Genomic DNA, 22,874 nt, shown 5'->3' on the forward strand with positions numbered 1-22,874 from the left:
ATTTTAAATGCCAGATTCCAAAAATCTGGCATTTTTGAAAACCGTTTGGCATTAGAAAAATCATTTGGCATTTGGCATTTTCATTTGGCATTTTCTTTTCTTGTATATTATACTTCAAATGACACCTTTTCTCGACCGTGGTGTAGTGGTTTAGCACTCCACTTAGTAGTCAGTAGGTAAAAAATTACCCCAACGGGAAATTTAGTATAATTTAAAAAAAAAAAGAAAAAAAAAGAAAAGAAAACACGCAAGCCACCAGGATATGATAGTAAATTGTCTATCAAAAGTGAGTAGTTTTCTTAGAGGGGGTGGGAGTCAACAGACTTTGGCATTTTTTTGAGTGTTTTGGCATTTTTTGAGTCTTCTCCTGGCATTTTGTTGAAAAATAATCTGGCAACCCTGTTTATCTCGTTGATTTTCTCTCCCCTGCCTGCTTTCGCCGACATCACCATACCATACATAAAATGTCTTAACGTATTTATGTATTCCGATAGATTTTGAACTGATGGAAATATAACCTGTTTACTCAGGACACACCTGGATATATTTCATACAAATTTTACAATTTTATGAGAGATAAACTTGCTCATAATTATCAAACAAGATGGGGATATTGGATAAAATTGCTGAGATTGAAAGGGAAATTGCCCGAACCCAGAAAAACAAAGGTAATAAAACAAATCCCAGCTTGTCATACCTATTTTATCATTTAATTGTGGACGTCAAGTGTTTGGCCGTGATACAACGATGAGGTAACCGCCATCTTCTTGCATAGTATAGCCAAGTGTAGTGTGAATAAAGCTAAAAATATGGCTTTTTTTTCTATTTCCGTTTCAAATTCAACTTCTATCGTAACCAAAAATGTATTAAAATTAAAATGTTCATAGAACATTTTATAATGCAATATTAATGAATAATTTAATCTCTCTCTCTCTATCTCCCTCTCTCTCTCTCTCTCTCTCTCTCTCTCTCTCTCTCTCTCTCTCTCTCTCTCTCTCTCTCACTCACTCACCACTCACTCTCTCTCTGACTCTCTGAATCCCACCTGTAAATGATTAATTAATCACATTTTATATTCTTCTTTCTTTTTTGATATTTCAGCTACTGAATACCATTTGGGTTTATTGAAAGCAAAAATAGCAAAACTGAGATCTCAGCTGCTAGAGCCATCTGGAAAATCAGCAGCAAAGGTACTGGCATGTCTTTTATATATTATATATAGAACCATTTAAAAAGATAAAAAATTAAAACAAGGAATTGATACATTTCATTAACTTTTAAACTGCACTTGCTCATGTTGACGGCCTGTATTACAGCATCAAGGATCGCCTATTGTACTCATTCAATAGTTCTTGTGCATAGCATGCATGCTACTTTTGAGTACTGATTCAAGTCATCTATGTTATAAGAGATATAAATAAATTGAACATTAATAGAGTGCATTTCCACGGGTTCACCATACTCAATTCAATTTTCAATGTTTCGTTAATTCTCTCATCCCCAGAAGGCTATAGGGGACCAACTTTACATTCCAAACATTGCAAGCAGCCTGTTATGCATCCACTTTTGAACTAGTACTCTACACAGTCCTGTAAATCTTATGAAAATTGTCAGATTTCCAACAGTACAATTTTGCTCGATAAATTCTGTTAAGTGCTGACATATTATTTTTTTTTAATCAAAAGTAAAAATAAAATTCGTAACGTCAAAAGACAGAACCAGCCAGAAAGAATATAAAAGAGTTTTATTTCATCATGCCTCGAAAAAATCAGTTTTTATTCCATTTCGAGCACCGACTTTAAAAAAGAAACTTTTTGTTTGTTGCTATAAAGACAAAACAAACTAGTCAGCTAGGTATATTATCATTCAATCTTGTCAATTATCACCGCCTGATGTGGATGTATTCACTGCCTACTTCCTACTGTGCCACAGACTAGAGAGGGGTGATAGTGTCCCGGCGCGAGTTGACAGCACACTCGTAGTCAGTAACCAACTAACACACACAGCGTGTGTCTGAACGGGCCATTTCTCTCTGTTTTGCTACTGACACACATACATTTTTTCAGTTGACACTCTCTGTACCTACGCTTTCTTGATAACCGGTTGAAAGTCAAACAAAATGATGAATGTGAAAGAAATATTTTTTTTCGATAGGTGATTGACTGCTCTCTCTTACCTCACTACTGTGATCGTTTAATTTCTCCTTTTCCTCCATCACACACGGCCAAACCTCTTCTTCTTCTTCTTCTTCTTCTTCTTCTTCTTCTTCTTCTTCTTCTTCTTCTTCTTCTTCTTCTTCTTCTTCTTCTTTTATAAGAATTAATCTAAATACACGAAAGAATCAGCTTAAAAACTTTAATCAAACAGGAGCGAAGAATTGTTCTCTTCCTTTCATTTTACAACTGACTTTGACCTGGGACCAGAAATGTGTATACTCTCTCAAATAATTAGGATTGTTTTTTTGTTTTTGTTTTTTTGATAAAAAAATAACATGATTTGACTAGTCAGTTGACGCATCATATCTGTGTTGTGTTTGTTAATCCATATTTTTGTCCTGTTGGTCTATTTCCACATGTTCAAAAAGTTCCGACAATTTTTTCACCAGCCTGTCTGCAACATGAGTCTTAAACTATAGCCAGATGCTCATCACTCCTGAGAGGAGTGAGACGATGCGTGTAAATTGCCTTACCATATAACACAATGCCATGGTCAGGGCTTTGTGATTAAAATCACCCGTCTATTCAATGACAATCACTATGCACAACATCGTTTGAATTTAACTGTAAGATAAGCCACGAATATCACCAACTACCATTTGAATTTGGCATCATTTCACTAAGTTATCTTAACTGTTATATGAATTTTATTCCAAAAGAATTGGAATAACTTGGAACTGAAGAATATATACATGTCCTTCAGAATTATTATTATTATTATTATTCTTTCAGCTTATCGTCCATTTCTTGGGAACGATTCCATCTTGTAGCCGGGAGGTGTCATTTCTTTCATTATAGGTTCATCACCGAACTGACGCAACCATGATTCAGTTCAGACTGTCTTGCAGTGGTTTGAATCTTATTTAGATGGCAGAAAGCAACAGGTTATGATTTTAGATAAACTTTCTCGTCAACATACATTGTCTTTTGGTGTTCCTCAAGGCTCTGTTTTGGGTCCAATTCTTTTTGTTTTGTATACTTCTCCATTATCTAATGTCATCACTGGTCATGGGCTGCGCTATCATCTCTATGCAGATGATACGCAACTTTATGCTACTGATAAAACTAAAAATCTCGAAAATATTGTGAAACGTGTGGAAGAATGTGTGACGGATGTGAAAGAGTGGATGGATGCAAACAAGTTGAAAATGAATGAGTCAAAAACAGAAGTGATGATTGTGGGAAATAGAGGGCTGTTGAAGGTGAATGATGGTCTTGAGGTGTTGATTGGGGGTGAAAAGATCAAAGTTTCAAAGACTGTGAAAAATTTGGGTGTCTATTTTGATTCAGAAATGAAAATGTCAGCTCACATTTCTGCTCTCTGTAAATCTTTATACTTTCAATTGAAGAAAATCAGTTCGATCCGTCAGTATATTGCAATTGGAACATGTAAAACATTGGTTGTTTCCCTCATTTTTTCGAAACTAGACTATTGTAACTCGCTGCTTGTCAACTTGCCTCAGGCTTCTATTAAACAATTGCAACTACTGCAAAACAGTGCTGCAAGATTAGTTTTTGGCAAAAAAAAATTTGATCATGCAACCCCTTTGTTGGCCTCTCTCCACTGGTTGCCCATTGAAAAGCGCACATATTACAAAGCAGCGTGTCTTGTTTATAAGTGTTTGGCTGGTATAGCACCGGCATATCTCACAGATCACGTGGTCATGTGTAAATTTGAAAATTACACTTTAAGATCATGTAATGACCAAACGAAAATTTCGGAAAAAAGATCAAGAACAAAATTTGGTGATAGATCGTTTGCTTGTTTCGGCCCCAAGATTTGGAATGAACTACCACGTGGTCTGAGGGAGTGCAAGTCTTTACCTACTTTTAAAAAGAATCTCAAGACACATTTTTACTGTATTTGTTTTTCTTGACTCTATATGAATTCTTGATTTGGCTATGAATTGTTATTGTTGTTATTATTTTATTTTTTTATTTTTTCACTTAAAATTGATATTTATATTGTAAAGTGCCCAGAGCTTGTGTTTTACACGAGAATGAGCGCTATATAAATGTGTATTATTATTATTATTATTATTATCCCGCAGTTTGCAGGGTTGCTATGATGAATGCCACATCTCCGTGCATCTCGGTTCAGCGCATCATCTTCCTCCAGGCCGAGTTCTTACATATCATCCTTTACCTTATCCCACCATCTAGTCTTTGGGCATCCCTTTTTCCTCTTTCCCGCTATTTATATATATATATATATATATATATATATATATATATATATATATATATATATATATATATATATATATATATATATATATATATATATTATATATTATTATTATTATTATTATTATTTGTTTGTTTGTTTTTTTTTATTTTCAGGGTGAAGGTTTTGATGTGATGAAATCAGGAGATGCTAGGGTTGCCCTCATTGGATTTCCTTCAGTTGGAAAGGTATTCAAATCTCCCTTTTTGAAGTCAAAGTATTCACACCAATAAAGCCAAACTGCACACAATGACAATAAGCATTTTTTTTTTCATTTTTGCCAAAATTCTTCTATAGAGTGGTGTACATGTCTCTACCTTGTCAAAAATCTGGGATTATTTTAAACAGTTTCTCATTAAAGCTTGAAGTCACGTTATTGTTATTGCTCACTTAATAAAGTGATTGGTCTATGGTTATTCAGAAAAATTATAGTTTTGATTTGGCTAGGATAACCTCGAACCCTGACTATAAAAGCTTAATTCCATTGTTTTGGAAAAATCTTAATTTTTATAAGTCTAATTCTGTTACCTTACTTTCCGGAGTTCAGTCTCCCTACAGAGGTTGAAATTCATGGAATGCCATTCTTCACGCTCAAGGGCCATTACCGAGCAGTCAATTATCTTTTTGCCAGTTGTTGCCTCCACATTTCCTATCCAGGACTTCCTTGGTTTGCCCCGTTCCTTTCTGCCAGCTACTTTTCCTTCTAGCACTGATTTTTGGATGGTGTTGTGTCTCCGAATGTGTCCATAATAAATCAGCTTTCTCATTTTAACTTCTGCCAACAGTTTTCTGGACCTTTGGCCTGCAAGAATAAGAACCAGAATGTTTGATTTCTTTCTGGTCCATGGTACTCTCAGAATTCTAATTCTGTTATATTGGCGTTAAGGGTGGGCAGCTATACACTGTGTGGTAAACAATGATTACACAATACGTCTTTCTTGTATATTTAATTCTGCTTTATTGCCACTCTTGCATGCACAACTTGTCAAGGTCTTATATCCTCCTTAATGAATATGTGTTGCCGCTTGAACCTCAAAGTTATAAATGTCATTAGGAAAAGGAATGGAAGCTTCAATTAAATCAACGAAGACAGATAATGCTTGTACTGTAAGCAGGTTCTCATTCAGTGGGGGTGCAGTAAAGTGTGTGTACCCAAGGACATAACAGGTCCAGAGTTTTCAAGGAATTTTTTGTGTAATCATTGTCATTAATATTGTCACTGAACATGCTCAACATTGATTGGTTTTTGTCACAAGTCAACAAGTCATTGCACCACTGAGTCCCTGTTGCCTCAAATGTAAAATAGTATCATTTATAGTTTTGTTGGGGTTTTTATGGGAGGGAGGGGTGGGGGGATTTGTTTGTTTTGTTTTTGTTCTAGTTTTTTTTTTTTTTTGTTTGTTTGTTTTTTCTCTAAAACTAATGAAATTAACATAATATCTGGTTTTTCATTTCAGTCAACCTTGTTGAGTACACTGACATCGACAGAGAGTGTGTGTGCTGCCTATGAATTTACCACTCTGACCTGTATCCCTGGTGTTATAGAGGTGAGTGTTCTTTACACTCTTATAGCTTTATTGTCAAACAATGATGTACATAGATAACGTGCCTGACTTGCATCTACCATAACACTAGTGTCCATAGATTGAAACCTGTCAACATTTACACACATTTTATCAAAATCCTATTGGAATTGGATGTAAATTTCAGAGTTAGTCCTCGTTCAAAAAATGTTATGCGATTTCTTTTTTAAAAGTTATTTTTGCTACATTATCTGTTAAATGTTTGCTGTACATCATGAGATATGAATGTTTATCAAATGCTTAGAGTGTGTTGGTAATAAAACCTGATGAAATGTGCTGTATAAATATCATATTAATTATAGTTGTCTAATAACATAAGTCGACTGAAATATATAAAAGAATACTTTAAATTGATTATATTTTTAAAGATTAATTTAAAGTCAAAGTAATCCAAATTATGAAATTTGAGGGGGGGGGGGGGGAACAGAGTTGGTCTCTGAGGTTTAGAAAATGCATATATTATAATTCTATCCCTTTCGTTTTGGGGAAAACCTGATTTTACTATAGCATAATGATAAAAGTATTATGAGGCATCCCTATTATCCTTTGTAAAAAATAAAAAAACACGGAAGTTTAAGAAAACAGCATGTGTCCAGTTTTACTAAAAATAGATTTTGCCGCATATTGATATCCTGACTACAATGATTATTCTTAAGATCAAATGGTTAAAAAATCGATAATCATCCGGTGTTAAAAAGAATACATATTGAAAAGGAATGTTATGGATGAGGTTATTGGATGGGTATAATAAAAGTATTCAGTGCTGATGGTTTACCTCGGATCTGCAGAAATCCATGATTTTGGAGTCAAAGGAAGAATTTTCTCCTTCTTAAAGAATTGTTTTATACTTTAAAAATTAATTGTAATCAGGCCTCGAAGTGGGCCGGGAAAACCGGGAAAAGCCGGGAACTTTATTTTGAAATTTCCCGACCGGGAAAATCGGTGAAAATTGTCTGGGGCCGGGAAAAAGCCGTGAGAAAAATTTAGGTGAACAACAACCCAACATGTATTCTTCCTGCGAACGATCGGCTTAGAGCATGGCAGCAGCCTCTTATGGTTTCCTCACACTACTAGGCCCTATGTTATGACGATCGACCCAATCAGTAAAGTCCGGTCTGAATTCGTAGAGTACACAGACTATTACCATGTTTCCTGTGCATGACGTAATTAAAGTGGTTTAGAGTCATCTCTGAAACACTGGAAGACGGCAATGGGATAGTTGCGTCAGTTGTTGAATAAATTATCCAGGCACGGTTGATAAGTAAAAAAACCAAATTATGTTGTAGTTACATTTGAAACAAACAAGGTATATCACTGATCTCGTCTCATTGAGATATAAAGAATGATATAAAAATCAAGAAAATCGGCAGATAAATAAAAAAGTTGCTAAAAAAATCGAAAATAAACAAAAGCAATTTTTAAAATCGAATTTATTCGTAAAACAGTTGGTTTTCAACCGATTTTTCTGAAACAAGGACCAATGTTGTTCTTTTTTCAAGCCGATTTCAACAATGTGACTTTCAAATTCCTCAGAATTATATTTTTTACTTTTAGATTTTAGCTTTTAGGCCTACTCAAAAAGGTGTTATATTCCTTGCCACTTGCACAACAATAGCGTAATACATCGACGGCGAGAAGCGTCTTTGTTTCGACCAGCCGGTTCGGTTAGATAGCCTGTGATTGGTCAAAGACATTAAAGACGCTTGATTCACTCAGTTGACTCATCATTGTCGACAAGACAAGAGTGATAGAAACACACATCCCTCCCCTCATCTTAGTAGTGTGTGTGTGTGAGTGTGTGTTTTTTTGTTTTTTTTTTGTGTGTTTTTGACTTGGTCATGAATGCGATTGTTAGCTAAGCTAAGAAAGACGGTCGACGTCCTTGGGCTACTTTAATTAATTTCGTGACTTGTTATTCAATTATTTGGAGATGGCAGATTAAGGTCGTTTGCTCATTGTAATTTGTACTAAGTTTGTTTTGTCTGTCTCTAGATTAACTAGCTTTATTTCATTCATGTGCAATTCAATAAGTAGGCCACAAGTCTTTGGACGCTACTTTCTCTCTCATAGTAATATTCAAATGTCTTTTTCTCTCTATTGATTTCTCTTCTCTTTGTCTCTTTTCTCCCCATTTCTCTCTCTCTCTCTCTCTCCCTCTCTCTCTCTCTCTCTCTCTCTCTCTCTCTCTCTCTCTCTCTCTCTCTCTATCTGTCTCTCTCTTTTTTTAAATATTTTTTTTGCATGTTGTAGGAGGCCTAGACTTTACAGGAATACGTCCAAGTGTTAATAGCCAGAGTCAATATATTTCTTTCTCTCAGTCTCAGCCACTCTCTTTTTCACTCACATCTCTCTCTCTCTCTCTCTCTCTCTCTCTCTCTCTCTCTCTCTCTCTCTCTCTCTCTCTCTCTCTCTCTCTCTCTCTCTTTTTTTTCCTTTTTTTTTTCCCACGAATGGTGTAGGCTTAGATACTGGATGGCTTGTTATAGTAATATGTACTACGAGTCAATAATTTCCCCCTCTTTTCTGATTCTCTCTCCTCTCTCTCTCTCTCTCTCTCTCTCTCTCTCTCTCTCTCTCTCTCTCTCTCTCTCTCTCTCTCTCTCTCTCTCTCTCTCTGCGGGTGGTTGGATGGGAGCATCACCCTTGAATCATATACCTATGATGTTCGCATGGGTGTACGATCCGATAGTGATGTCGTTTCTTCTTCTCTTTACTAGCCTATCCTGCTTCTTTGGTTTGTGATTGTATTTTTGACAGGGGATATTTTTTTTTCTGTAAATCCTCTGCCTGTTTGTTCTTGGTTATTTATAATTTAGCTTATGATATCTTTAGGTTATGATTTTGATTGACATTTGTACTATTTTTGTTAGATTGCTTGTTTTTTTGTTTCAGCGGTCTCTCATATAACCTCAATTGTGTTGGAAGAGACCTAAAGCAACAAACAAACAAAACAAACAAAAAATCTCTCTCTCTCTCTCTCTCTCTCTCTCTCTCTCTCTCTCTCTCTATATATATATATATATATATATATATATATATATATATATATATATTATATATAAGTAGTGGTAACTGGTCTAGAATTGATGAATATGCTTGAAAATTACTACCTTAAAATTTTCCCTAGAGCCTGGAAAAAACCGGGAAAAAGCAGGGAAAAATATTTTCCTGAATCACTTCTAGGCCTGTGTAATATTATAAATATAAATGGTAATCTTCTGTTTTGCCCTTTTCTTATTCCCTTTCAGTACAACGGTGCGAATATACAGTTGTTGGATTTGCCAGGAATTATAGAAGGCGCCGCTCAAGGTAAATATGGTTAATTATAGATTTCCTGTTGAAATGGAATCCAAACTGATTACTGTTTTTATAGCCAGTCTATAGGGAATGAGATTAGCGGAAGAGTAGCGTCCCTTGATTGGACGTCACCAGCAGAAAAGTTATTAGAGAGAGAACGTCATGTTCGTTGTGCGCATACGTCTCTCGTCCTCGCTTCCAGTTAAAGCGGCATGAGACACTTCACCGAAAGCGAGGACGAGAGAGGCGCATGCGCAAAACCAAATTGACGTTCTCTCTGTAACGTGACGTCCAATCAAGGGACGCTACTCTTCCGCTAATCTCATTCCCTATATGAAGAAGAAGAAATGTGTGACTAAGATCAATGAAGCAACATTATTGTTTTCATAGATAGGGTACATTGTGCCTAGAATGTCTTATTTTGCATCAGAATTTCAAAATTATGAGGAAGAGTATGTCCTAATAATCTGTCTTAGATCCCATTTGATCCCTTCAAACTAAAATTATAATTTTCTATTCCCATCCGTTGGATAATATATAGAGGATATTGGTGTTTGATAGTTAGCTCTGCAAAGGTCATATTCCTTTTACCCAACTTGATATCAGAGTTGTTTTTTTTTGTTTGTTGTTATTTTTATTTATTATCAAAAGTATCATTTTTCTGAAAAACCAGAAGTCTGTCAGTTTATAATTCTAATTATTTGATTTTGTATGAAAATCAAATATAATCAAAATATCTCTTAGAGGACATATTTGAAATTTATCATGTGTCTATCTTTGCCATCACCATGATTTATCATCATCAATTGACATGTATATTCCTTTTATCGTAAAACGTTTGAAATGGAGATTATTAAAGAATAATGATTATGATTTATAAAATGTTGATAGTTTGTTACATGATTATTGTGCTCATTATTATGATAATAGTTGTTTGTTTGTTTTTGTTTTTTTGTTGGAGTTTTGTTGTTTTATTGTTTTGATTTTTATTATTTATTCATTTATTTAATTAGTAAATGTTTGCTCTGTTAACACGGGGTAACATTTCAATATTTTTTTGTTTGCTTCTTCTACGTTTTTTTTATTCAGTTCATAGCTTTTGGGTCAATAAATTGGGTGTCCTTTGTTTATTGAAATTTGTTATGTTCAATAATCCAGCTGATTTGGCATTATACTGTCATTCAGCAGGACCTCGATTCAAGTCCTGAACTTATGGTATTTCTTTTTTTCCCCTCAAGTAAGAAACTTATAAATATAATATAAAGGAATAAATAATATTTCCTTTATTTGTCTTGGGGAGAAATTTTATTTTAGGGTCTATCTCGAGAAATGACTGAAAACCCTGACGTGAGTCACAGTGCAGAATTGCAAATGGTGCAATAAGGTCCAAGTTTCTTGTTCAGGAAATAAACAAGATGCTGACATTGGGGTTGGAACTGGGGTCCCATTTTATGGCACTGAATATTAGCTGTTTTCTGGGTAATTTCACTTTTACCAACCTCCTAAAAGCATGTTTCCCGGGGTGGTTTATCAAGGGGAATTGTATCAGTCATCATTTAAAGTTCGTTCCTCAGAATGATTTGGTAAAAAAGACTTGATTTGTTTCTGTGATTATTTTGACTTCCAGGCAAAGGTCGAGGTCGTCAAGTTATAGCTGTGGCCAGAACGGCTGATTTAATTGTGATTATGTTGGATGCAACCAAATCATCAGTGCAGCGGTGAGTCTATGAGCTGGAAAATCCATAGACAGGAATTTTCTACTATACGGAGGTTTCCAGATAAGATTTATTCAGAAGCAGTCATGTTTTACATTGACATGCCAATTATATTAGACATTGTTGATGGTTTTCCTTAGATCTGAGGAAATCTGCGTTTTTGGAGATGGAAGAGGAATTTCCTCCTTCTTCTGCGATTTCTGCAATATTCCACTTTTCCACTAATTTTTGAGAAATCTTCATTCAATCTTTTTATAGTAACCAGTGAGGACTTGGACTTAGTTAAAATGATAGTTTATCACCTCTGTGGGTCTAAGAAGGGTGGTGGATGTTAATGCAATAGAAATGAGGCTGAAAGGCAATCGTTCACATTGTTCCTCCTTTTTCACTTTGTCACCATTGGTGCTTATTAGAGACAATAAGAGAATTGAATGTTAACCCAAAAAAGTGAATTGTGTAATTCGTATAAAGCGCTTTACACAAAGACCCAATGCCAGAGGTCTTGCAATCATTATCACCCATCTTGTCAAAGATCGGCCTCAAGATATTTGGCCTTGTTAGAGAATGTAATATCATGCCAGCCACTATTGAAATCACAGTATACATAATGTACATAGAGGGTTGCCAAAGATATATGACACTTAGTAAACATTGTCTTCAGTTTCTCAGATTAGGAATTCCAACAAACATTTTGTTTTTAAGATAGTTTGTCACTTTGTTTATATACCCATAGGGAACTGTTGGAGAAAGAGTTGGAACAAGTTGGAATACGGCTCAACACCAAACCACCCAATATTTATTTCAAGGTCAGTCACAATGTCTTTCTCTTTCATTATACCTTGATCTTGTTACAGCTTTATATATATATATGTATATATATATATATATATATATATATATACAGTAAAATTACTTTAAACCGAAAGAAGCTAAACCGAAAAATACCTTAAACCGCAAAGAATTTAATAAATTGTACTAGTTTCTTCATTATCTTTGTACTAATTCTTACGATGAACCGAAATACTTCTAAGCAGGACTTTCTTTAAACCGAAACAACTTGAGAGCATCTTCCCTTTTTCTCTCTCTATTTTTCTTCAAAAATTTGGGAAGGAGGCCACACGTAATAATGCCCGGCGATATTAAACAAAGAGCGTAAGTATAAGATGAGGGTGATGGGTGGGGGTGGGGTTAGGCAAACACTTCAATCACTGCACTTGGACTTCATATACTCTATAGATGTCACTGATCACTGCACTTGGGCTTGGCCAACACCACAATCGCACAGACTGGAAAAGGAAGACAGCGGGTGACTGGCAGGCGAAAAATGAGGAAAGAGGGGGAGTTAGGGTGTAGAATCACACAAGCGAGATGTTCTCGCTCGTGTGTTGATGCTTTGGAACTGACTGGATTTTCAACACGACAATAAGGAGGGGGTAGTAGACAACTTACCAATGACATGCCATTTCATTTCCACTTTGTTTAAATGTGTGTGTGTGTGAAAGGGGGGGGGGGGTTTCGATGTAATTAGGCCTTTGAAACTAATGGCTTTTCAACAAAAGAGAGATGTGTAGTAGACAGCTTAGCATTGACACGCCTTTTCATTTCTACTTCACTTCACCTCTGAGTAGCTGCGCATCATTCATTATCAATTATCGCACAAGAACTTTCGATCTTATTTTAGCTTTGCATTTTACTAAAAGATGTCTAAAAGAAAGCACTGTTCTTACACGTTGGAGTTTAAAATCAAAATACTATGTGAAGTCGATGAAAAAAAAGTTGATCAAGATGGAGATATGTAAAATACACGGCATCCCGAACTCAACTCTTTCAACAATTTTGATTTGAAAACGAAAACCCCCAAAAATATTTTTAAAACACACAAAAAATAAAAAAAATAAATAAACATTTTTTTAAGGTTATGAAGACGGCATTTATTCAACAACTCCATTTAACCCGAAACCCATGATACGATTAAATGAGCAAATTCCTTAAATAGTTACTACCCTTGAAAAACATTGCAAAACGGGAACTTGCTTTAAACCAAAATGTCTTTAAACCGAAATGGTTTAGAAGGTCCCCAAAATTTCGGTTTAAAGTAATTCTACTGTATATATATATTTATGAGTGTTGGTGGGTACTTGTAGGTACGAAAGTGCTCGATAATGGTGGTTAGAGCTAATATATAATGTAAATTTTCACTCACATTTTTTGCCGAGACGACTCGTTTCTGTGTTTTTCCTTTAATTCACACTTCTTCAGTCGGCATAATCCATTCTGTCATGTCCGTAGTTTGGAGTTTTCTACGGACATGACAGAATGGATTATGCCGACTGAAGAAGTGTGAATTAAAGGAAAAACACAGAAACGAGTCGTCTCGGCAAAAAATGTGAGTGAAAATTTACATTATATATATATATATATATATATATATATATATATATATATATTTTGTTTTTTTTTTTTTTTTTTTTTTTTTTTTTTTTTTTTTTGGTCTGATGGGTTTAATGACAGGCGATCAGCAATATTCTGGATGAGGTTTTACCTTTCATGGTGGGCAGAGAGGTACTTGTTGTGCCTTCAATCCCCTACATCTGTTTTCCCTTTCCATATTGCTTTCTGTCTTTGTTCTGGATTGAAAGTGCTTGGGTTTTTTGGGGGGGTTTTTTCTGGTACTGGTGGATATCCCTAGCTGAGAGGGTGACAGTCAAATGTAATGTACCTTTTTTAGTAAGATGATATATTTGTTCCTTGTAAATGATTTTTCTGACATGTACTATTATAATTATTAGTTTTGAATGTATTGCACTTAGTAATCATTTGAGTGTATCTCTTATTGGTGGATCCTTTGCTTCTACCTGGATGGGACTTTAAGTTAAATAGGCATATTATTGGATTGCTTATGGAATTCCCTATTTGAACAAGGCCCCTTTGTCTTGCTTTTTACTCGGTGTTTATAACTTCAGATCTACAATTTATCTCATTTCATCTTCCTTTTTACTGATTCCGAAATGACCCAATAGTCGCACAAACTAACACAAACAGTAATGTTATGTTGCTCATTACTTGAGATAGTGAATTTATCACAAGAGCAAATATGTCATTGACTTATTTTAAAGAAGTTCCCTTTATTAATCCCCAAGGAAACATACACTGGTTTTTTTAATATAATGCTCTTGCTGATTTCTAGTTATCCAATAAGAAAAAGAAAAATGTTTCTCCTTTCCTTTGTAGATTGTTTCTGATTTGCCATTTAATTTTATTATTATTATTATTATTATTATTATTATTATTATTATTATTATTATTATTTTGTTATTATCATCATCATTATTATTATTATTACTATTTACGGGGTTTTTTTCTCTTTTTTTTTTTCAGCAAAAGAAGGGAGGCGGTGTGTCTTTTAACTCCATGGTCAAATTGACCAAAACCAACGAGAGAATGATACAGTTGATCCTTCATGAGTACAGTATCCTTTCTCAATTGTGGTCTGCTGTCTTAAATCGGTATTGAGACAGACTGATAATTGAATTTAAAGTAAAAAACATAAATAGAGTATATTCATATGTTTTATTTAGGAAAATGACTATAGTTTTGTATGTTCTTTTTAATTTTATTTTGTAAAATCTTTTTTTACTTTAAAGTTACTTTTCATTGTTTGGTTCATCTCCGACATAATGTGTATTGATGCAATGAATTACATTTGTCTGATAGATGGCAGCCTACTTCTCAGACTCTCGTCTTAAATGAATACTCAGGGCTACAAGATCCAACCAAAAAGTAATAATGATGATGATGATATTAATAATAATGCGTTTTGAAGAAGCAAAAAAAAATAATATATGTGTGAGGCTTCAATACAATTAATAGAACTGTTGTTTTTGTTTGTTTTTTTTTAACATGTTTTGAAGGAAAGTACATCAAAAAAAAACATAAATAAAGCCCATTTTGACACTATTTTAGTGTAAAAGTGTTTGTTTTGATTAAGGGGGAATCTGAAACGTAAATCATCATTCATGTATACTGTATATTAACGCATCATATATCTTCATTTTCAATCTCATTTGGATTCAAAGCTTCAGGCAGCATATTTGATTTATAAAATATTGTAACGATGCATGCTTTCTTATCGAACAGTATATTTTAACTACACATGACTGCTCACTTTTGCAAGTGAGTATTTTTCTGTAATTTTTGGTAAAAAAAAATATGGAGTGTGTTTTTCTTAGTTGCAGATTTTCAAGTGTTCTAGATAAGATAGTTCTCCTTAACTCCTTCATAGAAATTTTTAATGCTGAAGTTTTATTCAAAGAAGATTGCACGTCCGAGGAATTTGTTGATGTGATTTTGGGAAATAGAATGTACATCCCCTGTTTGTATGTGAGTAGTCTATGTTTTTTTACATACTTTGTCTTTTTTGAAGTTTTTGCTCTTTTTTTTTTAAAGGGTGGGGGGGGGGTGACTTTGACTGGTGGAATTATCTTTTATGCAATTTTGCTTTATGTCAGTACAATTTATTTCTATTGACACTAAAGTTTTATGTTTTCCTTTAGGAGTGACTAAGTGACAGCACCTCACAAATGGGCTAGTGTCGACGATTTACTTATCCAGCTTCCAAAATAATGACCAAAATTATGTGTGGTACTTTTACATTGAAACTTGGTAATCCTTTTTATTACATTAGTAAAGTGTTTTGTTTTTTTTCCCTTTCATGCCACAGGTGTACAACAAAATTGATCAGATTTCTATAGAAGAAGTTGACAAATTGGCAAGGCAACCACACACCGTTGTGGTCAGGTTAGAAACTCTACTTAACTTTTTTTTAATGGATTATTTTGTAAAACAGTTTCCCAAAAATAGAAGGGAAAAAACTTGAGCTCTTATATAGCGCAATATCCACTACACGTGCTCAAAGCGCTTCACAAAGGGTCCCTAGCTAACAACAACTCTTATCATGTAGAACGTGACATGGCGCCTGTTAGGCGATATCACAATTATTTTTGGACAGCGACAACGCTATTAACGGCCAGGTGCTCGTTTTACACCTTAGTACGGTGAGCGAATGCAAGTAAAGAGTATTTTCCAAGGACTCAATTATGCGCCGAGTGAGACTCGAACCCATGACCTTGCGTTCCAAAAGCGAGTGTCATACCACTAGACCACATAACCGCACAAGTTGATAGAAAAGATAAAATTTCTGAACAAATAATAGAATGTGGGAATCTCACTCTTGATAATTGTTCACATGTTTGAAATGTCTTCTCTCATGGCAATCTGGAATGATATATAAATAATAATAAATCTTTATTGTCCTCAAAAAAAGTGGCAATTTGTCATTTGGTTACACATTTATAACAATACAATATAGGCATAGACACACTCACACAGATGCACATTAGTAACATCGTAACATCAGGAAAAATATATATATATATATTATTTGTTTAAAGCAGCTTTAGATATTTATACATTTTGTATTAATTGTAAATTGTGGCTTTATGTTTTCATTCAAATCTTGTTGTTTTTTTTCTTACTTCCTCTATTGCAATTTCTTGACATCAACAAAACGATTGGCTTTCTTTTTTGTTTTGTTATGATTTTCATTTTTTATTTTGCTTATTTTCATTTTTTTTTTCTTGGGGTTGAGGGGGGGGGGGGGGGGGGGATTTTTCTATTATTTTTGTTTGTTTGTTTTTTTTGTTTTTTTTTTTAAATAATGTTTTTGGGTTTTTTCAGTTTATTTTGTTTTGTGTTCTTTTCTGAACATTAACTAAAATTGGAATATATAGCTGATCTATTCAATACATTGATAATGTTAATCAGAACAATCTGATTCCCATCAGCTTTTAATTTCTCATATTGATATTGTAATAAAAAGAATCATTAATTTTATTATTATCATTATCATAATTATCATCATTTCTCTTTTTCAGTTGTAACATGAAAATGAACCTGGATTATTTACTAGAACAAGTATGGGAACATCTTGCTCTATTGCGAGTCTACACAAAGAAGAGAGGACGTAAGTTGAACTGTCTTCCACCTTCTGTCAAATGTGGAATTATAAAATGGGATATGCCATTCGCTACAAGGGAAAACGTCGTTAGAATGTCATGTATGAGGCCTTGGAATGATTGTCACTATAGCAAATTTGACTTAATTTGGAAAACACACATTTTGAGGTTTAGAACAGTTTAGGCTAAATTTTATTTTAAAACATGACTTTTTACGTACCATGTTTTGTTTTGTTTTTGTTCTGTTTTTTTATACATTTTTATTTCTTCTGGTCTTGTCTTTATTTTTTTTTTTTTTATATTTTTTTTTTTTTTTGTTTTTTAATATCATATTCATTTTTGTTCAATAATTTTGGCATGTATGACTTCTGAAGTTTTGCTTTCAAAATAAAAGACTGTATCCGCACTTTAGCAAAATTTGGAAGAGAATCAAAAAGCTTATTGTATTATTATTTTTTTTAATTCCACAGAAAACATTGTTTATCATAATGCTGATGCTTGTAGGATGTTTTAAACAGTACAAATGTGTAAATACAGTCTTGTGAAATAAAATTCCAGACTTGTTCCATTAAAAACATGTTAGTATCCCTTTTCATTTTGAAACAAATTTTATTTATATTTCTAATTTTACAGAAAAACCTGATTTTGAAGATGGACTTATTCTACGTAGAGGAGCAACTGTGGAACATGTGGTGAGTAATATTGAAATAGAGTGGTCTTCGGTTTAGCTAGTATTATTTCATAGTTGTCAATATCTCCACTGTTTTGAGATTTACTCATTTTAATGGAATTTGGAAACAATCACAAGTTTGACAACCGTTATGAAATTTAAATATTGTAAAATTCATATGAATCTGAAAAAAAAAGATTTAATTGAGCAAACATTATTATCAGACATCAACATTATCTCAGGTTTTGATTTACAGATTTTAAGGCTGAATAGGAAAAATGCATTTTTAGGACAGATCTATAGCTGTCAAACTACAGTCATGTCTCTACAATCCGAACACTTTCATTCTCAGCATTTTGTCCAGATTACAGAGACATCCAAATCGTGGAATTAGTCTGTACAGCGTACAAATAAAGAGAAAAAATCTGGTCCCAGGCAACCTATCTGGATTGTGGAGTTCCTGATTAGAGAGACATGACTGTACATTCATGCTAGCATAATCAGTACTAATCCGTTGTGACATTTATTGGTAAATTTATTTTTGCTTCATGCTCCTTTAAGTGAATTTTTTTTTCTTTATTGAAGATATGAAAAATATGGTCTTCTCCAGGATAGAGTATGACAAAATGAAGTCACGCAAAAATTGTCAGTATACAAATCTGTAATCAGATTTTCTATTGACCCATGGATTAGATGATTAGACATTAAGCTTATATGGTCATAGTTTCCAGTTTGCCTAGAATGAACTACTGCATCAGAATGTCAAACTGACTTGAATCGGTATATTACCAGGATTGCCTACAGATGGCCCTTTTCAGATAACTTTTCCACATATGGCAAAAAAGCAGAATTGTGTACTTTCTGAGCATTTGTACGCTTGTACGATGATGAAGAGGTTGTATATATTTCTGTAATTGCTAAAGTCTGCCAGTATAATTTATCTAGCTAAAATATAGAGATCCAGCTTGTCAGAATTGTTGATCACAACATGCAGAATTTGTTCTATATTCAATATTTGGTGTTTATTTATGTTTAGCTATAGACAAGGCTTTTGGATTGACACTTCTTTATCTTCTAAGAACAGTATAACAAATGAAATTTATGGCTTTAATTAGTTTATTGCCTAGCTAATTGTACATGTTTTTGACCCCTTGGGGTTAACATCTCTACTCTGCTTTTCTCCATTTTTCCCTCTGTATTTCATTTGCAAATTTTTAGGATTTTACAATGCTTTATAACTCCTCAAGCAAGCCATTCCATTTCATATAGTTTGTGTCATTACTCTTTTTGTACCACTACTCTTACTAAATCTGTCACTGTCTGTAGACAAGTGTGAATTCACTCCTGAGTCTTACGGGTTAATATTTATACACTGCTTTACCCAAGAATACATTGCTGGAGATCATGATGATTTGTGATCATCATCACCCACAAGATTTGGCCAGCTGGAATTTAAATGTTCAGTTCAATTGTGATTGATGCCAATAATTGTGTTGGGCGCCATCACAGCTTGAATATCCTTTTGTCAATATTGTTACACAGCCAACCAACATTATTGAGCATAGCCAGTCATTGGCTGGGTGACCATGGTTGGATAATTTGGTCCCAATTTTCCTCTGGAAAAGTACTTTACTCTAAATTCACTATTCACACTTAGGGATGAATGAATACTTGGACATATGCAGCAGTGGATATCATAAGAATGGAGGTACAAACTGTATTCATTGAAAAATAAATATGCATTTATATAGCACCTAACATTCACAGTTATAGTGCTATGCGACTCTTTACATGATAGAAACTGACAAAGACAACAAATTCGTGACAAAACATAATAAGCATGCATATAATATAGAATCAAATTCTTTCATTTAAAATAAACCTTATAGAACAACTTAGTCTTCAGACATTTCCGGAAAGATGATAGGTTATCACAGGACTTTGTCTGAGGCGTGATAAGGGAATAAATGAATGAAGCTCCTTGTGTATGGTGAAGTCATGGAATATTACAAGGTAAATTTGTATCCTTGGGGCAGTGTAGCTCAGCAATATGGTCTTTGCTTCGTAGCCGAAAGGTACCGAGTTCGATCACCCGTTGCTGCACTGTGTAGCCTTGGGCAAGTCAACTCAGCCTAGCTCGATTGGTGGCGCTGCACTGCTGCTGATGTCTGGATTATTCCAGTCTTCCTTTGGAAGAAACAATTTTCCCCTATGGGATGAATAAAGGGAAGTTTTATTTTATTGTTATTTTATTATTTTTTTAAAACAAATGAAAGCAGGAACTTTTTTTCATCTAGAATTGTAAATAACTGGAATAAACTGCAAGAAACCACAGTATCAGCAAAAAGTTTGAATAAATTCAAAGCAGAGTTGGAGATAAGCAACATCCTAGGAAACAAGTTCAATTATAAAAATTGGTCCAATCATTAATAGATGAGGAGGAGCGAAGGAGACGACACCAAGTCTAAAAGCTCTATCCAATCATTAATAGATGAAGAGGAGCGAAGGAGACGACACCAAGTCGAAAAGCTCTATACAGAGGTATTTTTCAATTGACCAACTCTCATTGAAATGTTTAATGATGGGAATTAATGTGGAAGGCTAAATTATTAAAGCCAAGTTTAAAAACTTTCATTTTTTTAAAAATGTTTGTTGTGTTTCAGTGTCACACCATTCATAGGTCCATTGTGGAAACATTCAAGTATTCCTTAGTCTGGGTAAGTCTAGATAAAATAGATTGCCTCATTTTTAAGATCTGCACCCTTTTTCATTTTGACCAGAAATGTTGAACTTCAGTTATCAATGAAAAGAAAGAAGACTCAATGACAATGTTATAAATTCCCAAACCTGAGAAGGTTTAGATTTTATCCCAGACCAAATTTGTTTAATATATTTTTTTAATATAATATCTCAAATTGTATTTGTTACCAAAATGAACAACAGATACAATTTGTTCATTTTGAATCAGTAAATTATATGAAAGAAGTCGCATGTTGTTATACATTACTCAGACCTGCCAACCCTTCATATTCCAAAAGTGGAATCAAAACGTCAGAAAATTGGAATTTGAGACAAAAAATAGGAATCTTTTAACAGTGGATAATTATGTACCAAAATGACCACCAACTTTGCCGACAAATACATAAAGACAGTATTCGGGCACAGCTGTCAAAACTACATATCACATGTATTAGGTAATGGAAAGGGGAAGGGGGGATAGGAGTGCAATCAATTTTCCTACTTATTTCCCCTTTGGCAATCATTTTTTTAAAATTCACCTTTTTTTTCTTCTTACCATTATCATTTTTGAAAATAGGAATGATTCCGCCAAAAGCGAAAGGGTTGACAGGTATGCATGACTCGCTGAATTCTAGCATGCTCTCGGGAGAAGCCAAAGAAGTTACTAGAATCCAAACATGCGAGTACTATAGTGATTTAATGTCTGTTGCCAGTGGCGAGTATGTATGTAGACAATGAAATCCAGCTCTAAAATGTGTAACGTGGAAAGATCATTTTGTTGCCTCTCCTTTGACTCACCTACCTACCTACCCTTTTGAAAAAAGAAAATTCATCCTTTCCACCACTCCATGACTGCATTTTCCTTTTTAGCAACTTTCACATGAAAAACATTCTTTCACCTCCAGGGTCAAAGTACAAAATACAACCCCCAGCGAGTTGGACTGAGTCATTCAATGGCAGACGAGGATGTTATTCAGATTGTTAAAAAGTGAGAGCAAGAAAGGAATTTATAACGGCTCCTTATACGTATAGCATTTATAATCCACTAATCTGTGTTAAATTGTTTTGGATTCTGATCAGTTTCCGTTTTGTTTTGTTTTCAGGGGGTGGGGAGTCATTTACTTCTTTAAAGATTAGGATTATTAATTTTCTTTTCCTTTGTTCTTTTACTCCCCATTTGTTTCTTATCAAATTTCTTTTCTCGTATGTTTTTTTTTTTTTTGTTTTGTTTTGTTTTTTGTTTGTTTGGGTGGTTTTTTGTTTTTTTTGTGGGGGGGGGGGGGGGGGTTTCAGTTGTTTTATTGTTGTCGTTCATGATCCTCGGGTGAAGTCAATCTTTCTTGTTAAATCATCTGTCAAAGTTTGTTAGGACAAATCTTGTTTTCCATTCTTTCTCTAATGATTTTTAAACGATATATTATTATTATTTGTTGAATGGCTTTGCTTGATGAATGCATAGCTGTGAGAGTACATGAAGAGAAGAACATGTACAATGATATGAAATGAACTTTTGTTGCGTATAAATAAGTAATAATTAAAAATGTATTTGATCGTGTTTTAGTCCTATTTATTTGTCAGTGTTGGGCATTTATTAGATCACGCTACAGTAAATTGCTCGGGTCTTTAGTTCTCCCATAGTGGGCAGAGAGGTCATTTGCTGTGTCTTCTATCCCCTTATATATGTTTTACAACTTGCTTTCTTGGAACGAGATTAGTTTTGTCCTGGCCTTGGCTGTAAGGGAAACAGTCAAATGTATAGTTATAGTTTTGGGTGGTGATATTTTTTCCTTTTCATCTCTGTTATGTAGTTATATTATCTTATTTCTTTTTTTATTAAATGTATGTTTGTTTGTTTTCAAGGGTTTTGCGGCATTGCAAAACATTTAGGTCATATTGGCGCCAGTAAAAAGGAAGAAAACTGGATAGTAAAAACATTATAGATGTATAACTTAAAGGACTTGAGGAAAATGTAAGACAAAGGGGAATGCTTCAAATAGGGAACAGATGTAGATTCCAAGAGCACACTATCAGTGTACTTAGATTGAGATCACCTAAAAGTCACATCCAGAAACAAGCGCAGCATCGCACTAAGAGGAAAAACTCAAATGTTTACAAATCATCAGTTAAAAATAACAGAACCTAATACAATTTACAAGGAAAACAATATCCTATAAACTATTAACTATACATTCGGCTGTTTCCCTCCACTCCAAGCTAAGGATTCCGGTCAGGGTCAGAACAAAACTATGTAATCTCATTCCAAAACAAAGACAGAAAGCAATTGGAAAACAGATACAGGGGGATAGGAGACACAGCAAGTACCTCCCTGTCCTAATGGAGGTCAGGAGCCCAACCCAGTGTTTTTAATATTTAAGTTATAATGATTTATAAGCATTTGAGTGTATTCCTCTTT

At 34.1% G+C, this 22,874-nt stretch overlaps 1 protein-coding gene across 1 annotated transcript; it reads left to right on the forward strand.

Moving 5' to 3' along the window:
• The first annotated feature begins 401 nt into the window (after window positions 1–401).
• On the forward strand, window positions 402–22,006 carry LOC144972995 (developmentally-regulated GTP-binding protein 2-like). The gene is made up of 14 exons (XM_078914899.1): window positions 402–668; window positions 1,102–1,190; window positions 4,560–4,631; window positions 5,901–5,990; window positions 9,275–9,335; window positions 10,951–11,041; window positions 11,772–11,844; window positions 14,417–14,507; window positions 15,321–15,418; window positions 15,759–15,835; window positions 16,972–17,060; window positions 17,686–17,744; window positions 20,386–20,439; window positions 21,367–22,006. Exons 1-14 carry the CDS (start codon window positions 605–607, stop codon window positions 21,451–21,453), a joined length of 1,095 nt encoding a protein of 364 aa, XP_078771025.1. The 5' UTR covers window positions 402–604; the 3' UTR covers window positions 21,454–22,006.
• The last annotated feature ends 868 nt before the right edge of the window (window positions 22,007–22,874 follow it).

The sequence above is a fragment of the Berghia stephanieae genome, chromosome 5 (genome assembly GCF_034508935.2).
Source record: "Berghia stephanieae isolate SIO BIC M18660-M18661 chromosome 5, UCSD_Bste_1.3, whole genome shotgun sequence".
Lineage (NCBI taxonomy): Eukaryota > Metazoa > Mollusca > Gastropoda > Nudibranchia > Aeolidiidae > Berghia > Berghia stephanieae.